General features: G+C 43.5%; 1 protein-coding gene across 1 annotated transcript in view; it reads left to right on the top strand.

Moving 5' to 3' along the window:
• srbd1 (S1 RNA binding domain 1) overlaps positions 1-17,592 on the top strand; it is a gene marked incomplete at its 5' end in the record, with an annotated part of 100,119 nt that overhangs the window by 13,177 nt on the left and 69,350 nt on the right. Inside the window, 2 exons of the mRNA XM_080740688.1 lie at positions 2,122-2,221; positions 2,997-3,104. Of these exons, the coding sequence (XP_080596814.1) occupies positions 2,122-2,221; positions 2,997-3,104 (208 nt within the window). The remainder of the gene's footprint in view (positions 1-2,121; positions 2,222-2,996; positions 3,105-17,592) is intronic.

Genomic DNA, 17,592 nt, shown 5'->3' with positions numbered 1-17,592 from the left:
ATGGAGATAACCTACGCATCACACTAAGTCTGACCTCACCAGCCCATATTTGGGCATGAGCAACTTATGTCTCCATATATGGAGATATGATGACATCACACAGTCCTCAGCCGATGATGTGGCGTGATGTCATACAATACACAAACGAGCCCTACAGTATAAAGGGGCAATTCTTGCCAGGAAAGAAGCATTTCTTCGACTCAGACCTTATCGCCAGGGTTGGCTTATAGCAGCTGTCGGTAGGACCATATATGGATTCTGTTAGTGTGGATCTCCTAACAGGGCATCATCTGGGATACAATCCCTTTTATGCCCATATATGGAGATCCCTAACATAATCCCTTTCATGCCCATATATGGAGATCCCTAACAGAATCCCTTTTATGCCCATATATGGAGATCCCTAACAGCATCCCTTTTATGCCCATATATGGAGATCACTAACAGCTAACAGAATCCCTTTTATGCCCATATATGGAGATCCCTAACAGAATCCCTTTTATGCCCATATATGGAGATCCCTAACAGAATCCCTTTTATGCCCATATATGGAGATCCCTAACAGAATCCCTTTTATGCCCAGTTGGTTGCTAGGGTAAAAAAAACATGGTTGCTATGGTAAACAGTTGGTTGCTAGGGTAAACAGTTGGTTGCTAGGGTAAAACCATGGTTGCTAAGGTGGTTGCTAACGTACACTAACAGACCAGCAACAACAGACTGTTGCCACAGCAACGTACACAAAGGTTTGTGTACACATGTGGTGTGATGTCATACTGAAGATATATGACATCACACCGTACACAAACAAAGGTGTGACGTGTGACGTGTGGCGGACGGACGGACGGACGGACGGACGGCCGGTGGAAGTTTTGGTAGTAAACTGCTCCCTAACGGTCGCAATGATGAGTTGGGCAACAACTGACCAAGCAGCAGATGTTTGACATGACAGGTTTCCTATCGTGCCGCATTGTTGACGTGGTCGGTGTGTCGGTCATCGCGTCGCTTGGCACGTGCACTCACTCGCTTGGCTATCGCCTCGCTCAGGAATGCCCCACGGGAGTCTAGTCCGCTTCTGATTGTGCACCCGCCTTGTTTTACTGTTTTTATGGATGTTTTTAAGAGTGGATGTAATGCTGCACATTGCAAAGCGCTTAGGAGAAAGGTGCTATAGATGCAACATTTACTACACAGCGCAATAAGTTTAATTTAGTTGGGATAAAGCCTGAAAAACAAGTGTATAGGTATACAGTATGTGCTATGTGCATTGATGCATGCCCGTATGTGTGTGTGTGTGTGTGTGTGTGTGTGTGTGTGTGTGTGTGTGTGTGTGTGTGTGTGTGTGTGTGTGTGTGTGTGTGTGTGTGTGTGTGTGTGTGTGTGTGTGTGTGTACTGTATATACACGTCCTGAAACGCCAAAGGCTGTAAAGACAGGATGCCAGTTGACATGGCCTCAGTGGGTGGGCTCTGCGTGTGTTGTGTGTATGTGTGCGTGCATGCTCTCAGTGGGTGAGGGTTACCCACAGCGTAGGGGTTGGTCCCTCCCTCTGGGCAGCTGATTGTCTGGCCCCCCCACGTACACACACCATGCCAGGCCCAGCTTGTCGGTAACAGGTCTGATGGTACCCGGTCACATGACCCCCTGTCAGAGCTGTCCAGTCACATCTCTGGACATGACAGGAAGTCAGGGTCTGTTTTTCCTGTGGCGGGTGGGACTGTCAAAGCAGGAGAGATGGAAGGGGAGTTTGGGTGTTATTTCATCATCTCTTATATCTCTTTAGACCATGGTGCTTTCTATTATTTAGATGATACACAATAAGCCTAGTACAACAAGCTGAGAACACACTTTTATCATTATTTCATTGTTTTCTTTGTTTCAGTGTCAGCAGTAAGTGGCTATTATATTGTTTCTTATAGATTTTGTCCAAACATCACGCACATCGGTACACATTATTTCTATAGTCATGTGATCAAGATGGATCTTTCTGATTTGTCATATTCCATCCTGATTGGAACAGCAAGTGGGCCAGCAATTTTGAACATTGCTGTCTCTTTCTCATTATTACTCTTTCTCATTATTTACAGTACATGTCTTTCTGTCCCTGTCTCTCTCTGTCTCTCAGGTCAGATTCTTCATACAGACATCATCTACCTGAACTCAATGCACCGACCAGACCAGGAAAGTGTGGCAGACAAACTGCGCCACCTCATGATCAAATACAGGTACTGCAGCTCATGGGTGAGGCTTATTATTCATACTGTATGCATTTGCAGTATATTTACTGACCATTTTGAATGCGGTGCATGAAAAAGTAGGTAATCTTTTTTAATCTCTAATAATGTACACAAATAAATGAAACCAAAGGGACCGGTTCCATTTGTACACTTTTGGAGTTAAATGAACACAGAGAATTCTGTGTACAGTTGGCATATGATACGTACTATTGTTGACTTTTTCAACAGGGTCCCTAGACTCCCTACACCCTACTTTTGTAGTTTTGATGTACTACTGTAGGAACTAAATGCCCTCTACTACAGATAAACAGGCAAACCCCACACATAAGAGGAAACCCCACTTACACTGGGCGAAACCCCACCCAGTGGCACTTTCTGTTCTGTGTTCCTACTGTATGTGTCACTTTGTTTGTTTGTTTTTATTTTCACTTACAAGAACATTTAAAATTACAAATTAAAGATTCAAAAAAATGTGAAGGAAAAAGCCTAAAAACCCTCCAGGGGCTTGAGAAGTGGCATTCTCTGGGAATATTTGTACATTCAAAAGATAAAATGAATTACAACAGAGTAGAATATACGTATATAAACATTAATAAACATGTCATACAGATAAAAAAGATAAAAAAGAAATGAGGAAAAAAACAAAATATAGAAATGAAACAAAATGAAAAAGCAACAATAAAGAGTCAAAGACACACACAAAATAAACCTCTAAGGAAAATAATGAATGGACTTCACTCCCTCTCTCTCCTCCCATCTCCAGCTGTAACAAGGTGGTCATTGGCAACGGGACGGCATGCCGCGAGACGGAGTCTTTGTTCGCTGACCTCATCAGCAGGCACCACTTCCACCCATTGGACGTTTCGTACTGGTAAGACACAATGTAAAAGCGGGGGACACAAATTCATGTTGAGACCCGCTTTGTGAGCTTGTAGATTGGATATTTTCAGTATTCGTCATATTATGACAAAGTATAATATTGCTTAAGTGGCTAAGTAGTTGTATACAGTATATTTACAGAGATGTGCCCATTGCTTTATTGCTTATTTATCTGACATATTTTATCAGCATTTATGTTCAATTTACCACAACAACTGATCAATACATACAGATAGACTTGAGGACGTGAGGTTGGATTATGAGGGAAACAACAAATGCCGAGCAACAACGTGTATATCACATACCTTTAACCAGAGAGCAGTTCAGGAGGTAGAGCGACTGTTTAGGAACTGAAAGCTTCCCGGTTTGATCCACACTCAGTTTGCTCAAGTGTCCTTGAGCAAGATACTGAACGCTTAATAACTGTTCCCAATGAGGAGGTTTATGCCGTCCGTGGTTGCCTCTGCCGTGGGTGTGTGAATGTCTGTATGAATGGGTGAATATAACAACACATATTGTAAAATGCTTTAGATAAAAGGTGCTATATAAAAGCTGAGATTCCCTCAGGTGCATGGAGGTAGTCTGAAAAGGTGCTGCTGGCATTGCCCATTGGCAGCAATACTGGCGTTTTCTACTCTTGTGTTTTCTCTTGGTCCTTTCCGGTTTCGATATATCTTTGGTTAATTGCCCATAGATTGGTTAAAGAACAGAGGAGAGAATAACGTAACGAGAGAGGTAACGAAGAGCAAGAGAAGGAAGACGAAGAGAGCGAGTGATAAAGATGGAGATTGAGAGAGAAAGAGAGAGAGAGATATGGCTGCAAACGGGAATGTGTCCCTCCAGCGAGTTGCATCTATAAAAGCCATCTGGATCTTGTGGGCTGCACAGCACACAGCACAACACGACACAAAGCAACACAACACAATGCAACACAAGACAATGACAGACCAGAATCTGGGTCCAAGCATAATAATAACAAGGTTCTCCCTGTGTCTCTACTCACTTCCATGTGTGTTTGTTGACTTGAGGTTTAGTTTGGGACCACAGCCATTCTGATGTGTGTGTATGTGTATAAGTGTAATATGTGAGATCCACTGAAGTCTGATAGTGTCGCTCCACTTCACTTCTACCAGATCCAGTTGTATCAAAGCCAACAGACATCTATTTCTGCTGCTGAGTGATTTATTACAAACACCACATTCACCGCATGCACCAACTCACACATGCAGTCACCACATACTGTACTGTACATACACAGTCACCATTCAAATGCACCCGCACACTTTAAACACATGCACACAGCAGCAGCACCACCACCACCACCCCACACACACACACACACACACACACACACACACACACACACACACACACACACACACACACACACACACACACACACACACACACACACACACACACACAGTTACAATTTGTTTGTCTACACACAGGGAAAGCATACAGAGACACAAATATATTAGGTGCAGTGAAGGAATACATTCACAAACTCATGGATATGTAATATGATACAACATGCATCACTCCGCACTCCGTGCGCACAAGTAGTAGTGGCGGTTCCGCCATACTGTATATGGCAGCAGAGACAGCACTACTAATACTTTGCCAGCCTTTCTGCCTCGTCTTTGGGCTTCCCAAGTTGTCGAAACTCTCCAACAACCAGCCTGATGTTGATCTATTATAGCTGCTTGTAGGGCTGTCAAATTATTACATAATCGTCAGATCGCAATTATTTGACATAATCTCGATTATTTTTCATAATCGTCATAATCATTTCCATGTTGAAAAATGTTCATGTATTCGATGCAACGCGTTGTGAGCTTGTAGATCTGCTATTTCCACTATCAATTTTCTTTTTTAAGTATAAAGTTGTCAAATATGTCAGTAATTTCTTTGTATATTTAGGCTATGTGAGTATGTGTCATATCTACCATGTGCAACTTGAAAGCCTAAAAGCCAAACCGAAATGTAATTGTCAACGACAAAAACACAATTAAATCGTTAATCGCAATTATTTGAGTGACAATTAATCGTCATGTATAATGTCATAATCGTGATAGCCCTAGCTGCTTGGTGTTAAAGCGCACTCTACAGTTGTTCTCTTGGGCCTGGAAGTCCACCCATTGCTGTTCCGACAGCGGACGGACATACAGTACTGCTGATAGGCCACCGGGCCTCTCTTCCTGGTAGCTGTTCACGGTAGTAGCATCGGCTGTTGGTATATTCCACACAATCCACACCACACCACACCACACCACACCGCACCGCACCACACCACACCACACCACACCACACCACACACTCAGACAACACAGACACAGCAAACCCTTTAGGTCATTGCTTTTGTGCAATAGCTCCAACACTCAGTCTCTGTTTCCCAGAACAGAAGCAGTCATAGCGAGGACTCTCAGGCGTTTATTAAGTTAACTTCCACTTGATTATTTTGACGACAGACCCCCTACTCCCTCTAAGCGGACTCCAGCACTTAAGCTAGTGCCAGAATTCCACATCTTGATGCAATGTCTGCCTTGGTTTTCATTCCTGTGGCGAGGCTAATGGCTTTGCTTTTAGCAATGTGACTAGTAAGAATGTTTGGCCTCGTATTTGATGTGGCACTGCATCGTCGACTGTCCTGCTTCAACTATTAATGGCGCCCACATTCACCAAGCCCCCCTTTTTTTTTAAACAACTGTTTATTTTTATATTTTTTATAATTTATTTTTGTAGTTTATTCATTGCCAATTGCCCTATTTTTATGCAGAGCCTGTCACTGCTAACCCGTACTGTTTGGTCTGGGAAGGGTACCGACAACCGCACATCTTTTCCAATACACATAGTCGCCAGCTGCTTCCTTTCATCTGACAGTGAGTGCTTTCACCAGGAGGTTGTAACGAGTGTGGAGGAACATGCTATCTCTCCCAGTTCCACTAGCCTGATCAACCTGTAAGAGTCACTAGTTCAGCGACAGAGGAATTGTGTTATTGTGCCCCTGCACCTACTGTACTCTTTCACTACGAGAAGGAGGAAGAGGATGTGAGCATCCTCTTCCTCCATAGGCGTGCAAAAACAAAGAACGGCATGGACATTTTATTATGATAAGAAAAACAACATTTCAGAACTCGCTTGAGCTGTTGTATGATTGCTGCTGTTATCGCATACGAGAGCATCTTTGAGTCACTCCAGTCGATGGTGTCTGGATGGTATTGGATTTAGACAGGTCTTTCAGTATGTACTGTATAGTGTATGCATATGCGTGTTTGTCTGATGAAGAGCTCATGGTCAAACTGTTACATCATGGTCATCGATATGGAAGCATTTTATAGTGTTTGGTCTTCTATCTGTCCAGCACATATATTCTTGATGTGTGTCCTTTCACAGTTCTTAGTTGTGTGTACCTGTGTTATTGCATGCCTGTGGCATTGACTTAATATGATATAACACTCAACTTTATTATTTCCTTTATGATATGGCTGTCAGCAATTAGTGAAGAATTATTCTCCCACAACTTCAACCTAAAAAGGACATTGTAGCTAACCTGTCCTAGTGTAGCCGATGTGGGCTATCCTCATTATCCATCAGTGCATCAGTTTGGAGTTCCAGTGTCCATGTTAGGAAGTCTATTCTTATTCTACAGTATATCTTCTGTCCCTCCCAGTGCACTTCACATCCTTTCAGACACACCGTATGCTAGTGTTGTGCTCACTTTTCAGAAATGCAGACCAGTGCCAAAAAGGTATGGAACTCATAAAGGCTCTATATCCCGTTTTATGTTTAAAGTGAACTCTAGAACTATAGATTGTCCATAAAATCACACTTCAGAAAGAGCACATCTTTGTTAAGGGTGTAGGCTCTCATTATATCTTTATAGCTTTCCCATTTCCTTCACTGTGATGTCTGGGATTCACACCATTCACCCCTAAAGAGTCTGTGATGTGGAATCACTCTACACATCAGGCTTAGATATGTGTTCTAGATACTGTATGTGCCATCTGGGCTGTGTTAACTAAAAGCTTCTTCCTATGGCATAATGTTTTATTACATACTGTAGTCCCTGACACTCTAGCTGCTAACCATTAGCCAGTGGTGTAAAGTAACTAAGTGCATTTACTTAAGTACTGTACTTAAAGGGATATTACACTTTCAAAACTTTTTTTTCGTCTAATCAGGCTTGTATGAACACCCTGAACAGTTTTTAATTTGCTTCATTCAGTATTTAGATATTTGATGTAAATGTTACCACCTCCAACACGCCCAGGCCCTCTCCACATACACACCCATTGTAACTTCAAACTCCATTTTAACCATGATAGATTCATTAAAAACACCCATTATTTTTTCTGGTGACTCATAATACCCTCCTAATACGTGAGCAGACCGTGTTTTTTCAATAACCTTTTTCTTTTATTTTTAATAATTCTTTGGGAAAATGGAAAACATTAAATACAATAATATTTTATTGAAAATAAATGAAAAAAGTTATTGAAAAAACACGGCCTGCTCACGTATTAGGAGGGTATTATGAGTCACCAGAAAAAATAATGGGTGTTTTTAATGAATCTATCATGGTTAAAATGGAGTTTGAAGTTACAATGGGTGTGTATGTGGAGAGGGCCTGGGCGTGTTGGAGCTGGTAACATTTACATCAAATATCTAAATACTGAATGAAGCAAATTAAAAACTGTTCAGGGTGTTCATACAAGCCTGATTAGACGAAAAAAAAGTTTTGAAAGTGTAATATCCCTTTAAGTACAGTTTGGAGGTATTTGTACTTTACTTCAGTAGTTACAGGTTTCAGTACTTTTACTTCTACTCCACCCCATCTCAGAGGCACATGTTGTACTTTTACTCCACTACAATTATTTAAAGCTTTAGTTACTTTGCAGATATAAATGATTATAAAACATACATTAATCCACTTTAGCCCTATTTTATACCTAGGCTATTTGAAACTAGCCGATCTACAAGCTCACAATGCATCGTATCGCAACGCGTTGTGTAGATCTGCTATTTTCAAAGATGTTGTACTTTTGGTACTTTAAGTATATTTTGATTCCATTACTTTCGTACTTTTACTGAAGTACATTTTGAATTACAGACGTTTACATCTGAGTACTTTTTCCTCCACTGCCATTAGCCACTTGTAGCATACATTTTCCAGACTAGTAAGTACGGTATTCCATAAGTTACTAGTAAAAAAAAAGATATCTAATATAAAAGGTTCTAGTCACCTTTTTTCACATTCACTTTTATACATAATAATCAAAAAGATTTTAAATAAATGTATCATTTTAAAAGAAATTGAATGAACACTGGCAATTCATGTTCTAACGTTAACCAAGCTTCAAACTGTGATCAAATGGTACAAACTGCCTGTGGAGTTGTTGACTCCTGCTGCTGACTATGACTCCCATGAGGTCTGGCTCCCCTGCCGACTGACCTATGGCTGACCCTGACCCACTACCACCAGGAAGTCCTCATCACCACCGCCATGAGGGCAATAATGACAATGCGGCAGGGGTCTTTACTCTTTATGTGTCTAATGTCGTAGATTGACCTAATTGCTGAAGCGCTGTATAGCTGCGTGGCCCACTTTACACTTTGCGTTAACATGCACCTCGTATGTAGGCGGTAGGGCATTCACCAAATATTCAAATATTCGAATATCAAAGTCACTATTCAACGTTGTTCACTGAAGTCGAATATTCGCCTTTTTTTTTTTTTTTTTTGGTCAATGCCCCTGGTGGATGAATTTGTTAATGTTCTCTACCAGGGGTTCTCAAACCTTTGTAGGCTGTGACGCCCAAAATAAACATATTTGAACTGGGGACCCCCACCCTGACAAGCACTTGGAATTGTATGTATTACATTTAATGTGACTCGGTTCCACAGACAAATATTGTGCAAATAGCAGATCTACATGCTCACAATGTAGATCGGCTATTTTCACAATGTTCGCCTCTTGCTTACTTAATATTTGACAGTTTGGACAGTCCTGTCGAATATTCGACTATTCGAATACTTTGAGGTCAAATAATTAGAATACTAGAAATCACTATTCGTGAATGCCCTAGTAGGCGGTATGTTAAAGAAATGATCTTCCCTTTACAGTTGTACCTGTTATTAAAGTGTGTCATGGTGTATTTCTTTCTTTACATTTTATTTGTTTGCACGTATTGTTTGTCTGTATTTCTTTGTTACTTAGGGGTTTTAAAGAGTTAATCCGAAACATTAACTTTTTCTATGTCTATTTGTATGTCAAAATACCACCGTGGAACCCCTTTAAATGGCAGCCATGTGGTGGAGGGTAATCAATATTGTATCACATATTTGTGTGTGTGTGTGTGTGTGTGTGTGTGTGTGTGTGTGTGTGTGTGTGTGTGTGTGTAATTAACATTGAGGATTTTTTTATTGTGTGTATGAATTAATTACTATTTGATAATATATACATACAGTACCAGTGATGTCATTACGTGCGCATCTCGCATCAAAAACTCATTCAAGTCGCCCAGGGACTCATTCATGTCATGGTCCTGGGGTCCCGGGGATGCGCCTCCATTGGAGTCCATGTGCGCCTCCGTTGGAGTCCATGTTAAAATTATTTACCGCGTCGCGGTAAAAGAAAAGAAAAATTCCACTGACACCACCATTGTTCATGGGTGAAAGCATCCTACTTTACCCTACGTTAACACAAATAAAATCCACGTAGAAAGTCTTAAACAGGCGATAGAAACGTCAATGTTTTGATTCCACCGATGTCCGACGCCATTTTGCGCGCCCGAATTCATTAGGGGCACATGTTTTAGTAGTTTTAGTAGTTCTAAGTTCAAACATTAGCCAAATTGTAAAATAAATATAAGAAATAGGCAAACATTTTGAAAATAGCCGATCTACAAGCTCACAGCGCTCGAAAACATTGTACTGAGGACTCATAAAACTTTTCTGGGACCCATTTGAATGACCACCTGTGGGTCCCGGGACCCATTACATTGAAAGCCTAGTAACATCACTGCAGTACATAAACATCCAGATGAAGTTAGAGCTTAAATCGGGCCTAAAAAAGTCAGCCCGGCCCAACCCAGCCCGGCAGAACGTCAGCCTGGGACAGTCCCAAAGCCCGATACATAATTGACCATTGGAGACCGACACAGCCCGCAGCCTGACATAAACAAGCCTTTTTTCTCATTTGGTGATTTGTTAAGTCCCTTTCCAACTGTCTTTATATATATAAAACACATTGTAGCAAGCACTGAGACATCATGATACCGCGCTGCGTTTGCCTACAGGATTATAAAAGCCAGACCCAACCCAAAGTCCGACATAGACGTGACCAGTTGAGCCCGGCCCAGCCCGCGCTGTCCAAGTACAGTATGTGTACAGTACATGACTATGGTCTGTAAGTTACATCGTATTAAGCACACTTCTTGCGGAAACAGTTTGTTGAGGTTGTTTGGTGAAAACAAACAAACGCATTCCCTCGCCCCCATCTGTCTTTCACCTTCGACATTTTGCAGCTAGCTGAATGACAGCAACATTAACAATGTTAGGACTCTTCCCCTTAGTTTTCTTCTCTTCTCTTCTCTCCTTTGACAGTGTTGTACTTCATTAAAGACTTCGGCCTCATTTGCACCGTCTGCTTTCTGTCTCCCCCTGAGCCCTCATCATGTCACCCAGACACACACACATGTCCTACCCCATCTCTGCCTCTAACGCACCCCTCCTCTCCTTTTTTCTGTCTCTCTCTTCTTCTGCCTGGATGCTCAGCTAGAATGACAGCCAGGCATGGCAGCCTGCGGGACTTCCTTAACTCTGACTCTGTATGTGCACGTGCGTGTGTGTATGTGTGTGAGCATGTGGTCTCTGTGGCCACAATGAGTAGACTCATTCACTGAGTCACCCCTCTTGCTTTGTGGGGAGTGTGACCTCTCCTACAGGGAGATATCCTTTTGCGTGGCATTGATGGCATTCCAAAAGAAGCTAAACCGCATTGTGAGAAACAAACTGACAAACTGCCGCTGCATTTTTGTACTTTTTAGCTTGCAAAAAAGCACATCTGAGCGCATTGGCACCATACACACAATGTGTAGTGGAAAGAAAACAATGGCAGTATGATTCTCTACTTATCTGTGTTGAATGCAATATCAGTGATGCATATGCATTTTGAAAGGTGTCATGATTTGACCATGGTTAAGCTCCAGCTTTCTAGCATCCTGCAGGATGTTCTACATCATGGAGTGTTATGGAGGTGAAGGTGGGTTTTGATTGATTGAATACTTTATTACCATTTAGCAAATAGTTCAGTGGTACGATTATACATTGACGAGGATAACACAAAACGTTTCACTCCATTAGTTTTGAAATCTGTGTGTGCATATGCACACAGTGCCTACTGCTGCCTTTTTGGCAGTGCATTGCTGACCTTGTATGTCAGTGTGCCTTACCTCACTGACTGGCAGAGCATGGAGGCTTTGTCAAAGCACATACAGTATGACAGCCCTTACTGTGCCCACCGCCGGACAGACAGACAGACAGACAGACAGACAGACAGACAGACAGACAGACAGTGTGTGTGTCAGGGTTTCCGCTTGGAAATATTTTAGGCCGGTCACAGTTTGTCCGGCTTTGTCCGTTTGTACGACCAGGGTCACATTGGCCAAGCTTCGCGGGACGAAATTAACTCATAAATAGCACTGCTGAAGATGACTGGCAGGGCCTATCTGGAGCCTCCGCGAGTCGTCTTGCATGTGCAGTAGTGTCACCTACATGCACAACCCTGTGCGCAAGCTCTTGAGTCGAGCCCGTTGGTCGCAACTGCTTTCGCTTGTTCATGTTTTAGCCCTAAATTTAGTTGGATTGTCAATTAATTCCTCCCCATACACATTTCTGTGTTGTCAGTGCTGTTGTATCCTATACTGACTCTCCAGCCAGTGTGCAGCCCCCACTAGGAGGACACAGGGCCTTCGCCCTACTCTTCCCTCCCAACACTACTGTAGTAGTTGGAATGACCAATATCACCCTCCCTCACCCAAACATGGGCCAATTGTGTTTGCATAGATACCCAACAAAGCTGGATGCACCACAGTGGATTTGAACCCACAAATGGTGGTGATGGGCAGGGACTTCCAACCTCTTCACTGGTTCTTTGGGATGGCTGAGGTGCTACATTATATAAAGTAGCACCTTTTAAAGACAGTCGCTAACTTGCAATATAGCACGAGTGAGAGGAGAGGAGAGCAGACAGGCCTGACCTAAATGTCCGCCCTGGAAGGACATTGTGGACGTTACCCATATGTTTTCACCAGCCTGTGTGTGTGTGTGTGTGTGTGTGTGTGTGTGTGTGTGTGTGTGTGTGTGTGTGTGTGTGTGTGTGTGTGTGTGTGTGTGTGTGTGTGTGTGTGTGTGTGTGTGTGTGTGTGTGTGTGTGTGTGTGTGTGTGTGTGTGGTTTGCTCATTGAAGGATCACTAAGTGAAATGCCCATAACACCAATCACCCTGATCTGCGGACACACACATAGTGTCCTTGACTGGGGCTCACTACTCTCTCTCTAACATGCTCCTGGATGGGATGAGATCATATTGTAGTTACAGGCTTGCCGATGGGGAAGATTCTGTGTGTGTGCGTGTGTGTGTGTGTGTGTGTATCCTTGTCATGCCCTGTGTCCAGGCGTGGTCCTGGGGCCAGGCTGAGATGAACATCTAGTGGTAGGGCAACAGATGAAACTGTATCAGGGAGCAGGAGAACTGGCCTCACCTAAGGCTGTTGGGATGAATAGGCGGGCAGGGAAGGATGCGAGAGGTGGATTGATGGACAGATAGATGGCTAGATGGATGTAGAGGCATGGAAACGCCTGTGTGTGAGCTGTGTCTTAATTCCGGTGGAGGACAATGAGGCTCAAGGCAAGGTTATCCCTGTCACTGACATTATGGACTAATTAAAGCATTGCATCTCAACTGGTTTCTACTCTTTGCATTGATCAGTAAATCAGTTGGTCACAGTGTGTAAATAATAATGTAATAAAACACTAACACTTCTCTATAGTTATGTGTCTATAACCCCATCAAGTGTTATGCATGGCAGGGACGTCCATCTCCCTGAGTCAAGCGTGGGCCTGACTGCATACCACAGCATCTCAGGGTGGTGGAGTAGCAGCAGAAATAACTCCCTACTGCCCCCTGTCTAAGCTGCTTGCTTTCCTCACGCCTTGTCATTTCTCCTGAGCCAAAGCCAGAAGCTCCCTTGTTCAGCCTCCTCTGCCAGGACTTTGAGGGCCTTCTTCAGCTTGGAGCCTTTGATTTCAAGGGACTTTAGGAGCCGCTGGGTGGATACTCTAGTGTAGCCTCTACACCCGACTTCCACTGGGTAGGGTTAGGGTGCCTCTCCAGGGCTGCTTCTGAGCACTCGCTTGCCAGTTCTGAATATTTGTCCCTCTTTCTCTCGAAGGCAGCCTCCATCCCTTCCTCCCATGGCACCGCCAGCTCTACCATGATGACTGTCTTAGTAGAGGTGGACCACAGCACGATGTCTGGTCATAGAGAAGTTGTTGTAATCTCTTGTGGGAACTTCAACTGACAGTCTAGGTCAGCCCTCATGTTCCACTCTCCTCCAGCGTATGTGTCTATATATATATATATATATATGTTACAGTATGTTTGGGTAACTCAGGACGTTCATTGTAAGAGCGCTTGTTTTGTCGTTCACCACACACTAATCACCACCAGATGGCGACGACAGCCATTCACTAGTGCAGGCGCTGACGTCACTTGTTTGCGACTCTCTTTCTTTATTTACTAGCCTAGCTCGGCGGTGTTTAGCCATTAGCTTAGCCATTAGCTTAGCCATTAGCTTACTATGAGCGTTTATCGTGGGCTTGCCCAGGCCTTACGGCCTGGGCATAAATATAACGATTGCATTCACCACAGCTTCGTAACTCGCGCAGCGCTCCGCCGGCCGCGCGGCCCTGGCCCGCTCTTCGCGGCCACTCGCGCCTGCGGCGCTCGGGGGGCGAAGAGCAGGACCAAGGTCCGCTGGCCTTCGCGCCGCTTGCAATGTCGTGGACAATCGAGCCGCTCCGCCTGGAGGACGTTGTTGTGGCGACCGCTTGTTCCGCCCCGTGCCGCACCACGAGTGCTCCGTTTCTCGACCGTACTGTTTCTCTAACAAACCGTGACATATATATATATATATATATATATATATATATATACATACAGTATATTGCTTTGCAGGTTGCATCAAACAAACAAGGAAACTGACCATAGCCTCTATTTGACGTTATCTTAATTACAGACCAGTGGGATTGCATGTCTTGACAGATGGGTGGAGAAAGTGTAGGTCAGCCGGAGAGCCTGCATGTCTATACAGTATAGTGTCTTTACTACAGAGGAACCTTGCAAACATGTTTGACTCACAGAGGGAGGAGGAATGAATGGAGAGGACCTGCCTTGAGCTTTTTTTCATAAACAGTTTTCGTAATTACAGAGGATCAGATAAATAACATTGCTATGTACAGTAGGTCCACAATAAAAGTTAGTAAATGTAACTTATGGCTGGTAAAGTTTAGGATTTTTTTTTTTTTTCCTACATTTTTATCCCACGATTTTTGTAACCCATTTTTTCACCCGGTGCCAATTGCCTAAGCTGTGATCCTGGGCTCTACTCTCCCTCTGCCAACCTGGGGAGGGCCCCGAACTGAGCTCATGCTTCCTTCAATGCATGAGGAGTGAGCAGGCCGCTTCTTATCACCTGACAGGGGGAGCTTCCCCGGTTGGACGTAGCGCGTGGAAGGAACACGTTATTCCAACCAGTTCCATTCCCCTCCATCAGGCGCCCCGGCTGGCCAAGGGGAGGCTTTATAGAGACCAGGATTACTGCATGTTTTTGTGAGGGTATCTACCCTAGGAGACACGGGGAGAACATGCAAACTCCACACAGAAAGGCCCTTTTGCCAACCCCACCTAGGGTGTGGGCACTGATGACGCGGAGGAGGGAACACGCCCCCAGCACCCACAGTGTCCCCCGGCGGGAATCGAACCCAGGACCTTCTAGCTGTGAGGCGACAGCACTACTGACTGCGCCACCGTGCCCCCGTAAAGTTTAGGAATTTAAACAAAAAAAAACCTGGGACTGTACTGTAGTAGTGTTCAGATAAACATTATGAAGCACATTTGCTGTTTTTTTGTTGTGAGGAATAATCTGCATCCCTAAAAATAGAATTGTGAATTTGTTGACCAGATGTTGATATTCATGTGTTTCATCACATTTTCTCAGAACTTCCATTACCACTAAGCCTTGGCCTGGATAGATATTGACAAATATTGCAATTAGTGGACCTACAAGCTCATAATGTGTCACATTGGGATGTGTTGTGGAGCTTGTAGAGTGGCATTTTTAAATTTCTGTTAGATTTGCTTTTCATTTATTATTATTATTATTATCATTTACCAGTAAGACGCCTAAGGGCGAAAAGCGACCTCGCCCTAAAGGCCTAAAAAGACAAGCATTACCTGTCCAGACAGACAGACAGACAGACAGACAGACAGACAGACAGATACGGTCAAGATGTGACAGTTCTGATAGTAAACTGCGACCTACCTAATTGTGGGACAATTTTTTTCCCCACAATTTTGTAACCCATTTTTCACCCAGTGCCAATTGCCTAAGTTGTAATCCTGTGCGCTCTCTCCATCTGCCAAACTGGGGAGAGCCCCGAACTGAGCTCATGCTTCTTTCAATGCGTGATGAGTGAGCAGGCCGCTTCTTATCACCTGATGGGGGAGTTTCCCTGGTAGGACGTAGCGTATGGAAGGAACACGTTATTCCAACCAGTTCCTTTCCCCTCCATCAGGAGCCCCGGCTGACCAGGGTGAGGCAGTATAGAGACCAGGATTACAGCATGTTTTTTGTGAGGGTACCTACCCTAGTGGACACAGGGAGAACATGCAAACTCCGCACAGAAAGGCCCTTTTGCCAACCCCACCAAGGGTATGGGCACTTATGCGCCGAGGAGAGAAGCGGGAATCAAACCGGGACCTTCTAGCTGTGAGGCGACAGCTCTACCGACTGCGTCACCATGCCTCCTTTCAGTGAAGTCGGGCAGGAGCTGTTTTCGAGATGCATCATGGGATATGAAGTTTTTCGCTCACCAACGTCCGCCACAGCACCCGTTTACCTGGTTACCATGGTAACCAGCTAACACCGTGGTAATCCTTATCACGTTCCTGGACGTTTTTGTCATTCCAAGTGTTAATAGGAGAAGGAACATAGTGGGGTGCTCGGGTGGTGCAGTGGTTTGAGTTTGAGTTTATTTTGGATCCCCATTAGCTGTTACACCTGGCAACAGCTATTCTTCCTGGGGTCCACAGAAAATAATGTACATACAAAAAAAGTAAATAAAATCATGTTTACAAATATCACAGAAAAATATATAATCAAATAAAATACTCTACAGCATAAAAACACGGTTAGTGCATTCAGATAATGTTACATGGTATACAGTGAATATTATATACATAGTTACAATTAATCCGGATGTATGAGAAACTGCTTTAGTCTGTTCTTAAAATGCCTTTTACTGTTAATTGATGTAATACATACTGGTAGAGAGTTCCAAAAAGTCATTGCCCTGTACATGACTGTATTCTTCATTGCATTAGTTCTTGGCTTAAGTGCTGTAAATCTACCCTTCGCTACATGTCTGGTATTATATTGGTGTCTATTGCTGGTATAATGAATGTTTTTATATAAGCATTTAGGTTTTTTATTTAAACAAATATTCCTAAAAAATACAGCCAGACTAGCAGTTAGTCTCTGTTCCACCAACAGCCATGACAGATTCTGATGAATAGATAGTATATTGGATCGAATGTTGCACTTAAGAGCAAGACGAGCTGCCTTATTCTGGGCTATTTGTAGTTTATGCAGGTCCTTTTTAGCTGCATTGGACCACACAACTGGACAGTAGTCAAGATGGGATATGACTAGTGCCTGGATAACCTGAACAACAGATGTTGGAGTTAAAAACTCAGCACATCGCCTTATCATGGACAAACCCCCTCCCATTTTCTTTGTTATGTTATCAATGTGAGAAGACCATGTTAGATGACTGTCCAATGTTACACCAAGTAGTTTTGTTTCATCCACCTGCTCAATTTCTAAATCCCTCAGATGCAAATGTAGTTGGGGTTTTGACTTTAGCATGTACTGTGATCCAAATACAATAGATTTTGTCTTTGAGATGTTCAGGACCATCCATGGGCGTGTAAAGTACACGCCCACCACCACAGAGTCTGGGGGTTCGAATCCACTCCACAAACGCATCCAGCCTTGTATACAGTACAAGGCATGTGTCCGAGGAAGGGAAGCCGAGTGGAGAGTTGACCACCCAATAAGTAATTTTTCACACCTTCATTATCCTGCTAGGCTGCTACAGAACTTTAAGGCTCATTCATACTAGGGTGAAGTGAGT

The sequence above is a fragment of the Nannobrachium achirus genome (genome assembly GCF_963921795.1).
Source record: "Nannobrachium achirus genome assembly, chromosome: 13".
Lineage (NCBI taxonomy): Eukaryota > Metazoa > Chordata > Actinopteri > Myctophiformes > Myctophidae > Nannobrachium > Nannobrachium achirus.
Note: the sequence above shows the minus strand (reverse complement) of the source record. Positions and strands in the feature narration are given on the sequence as shown.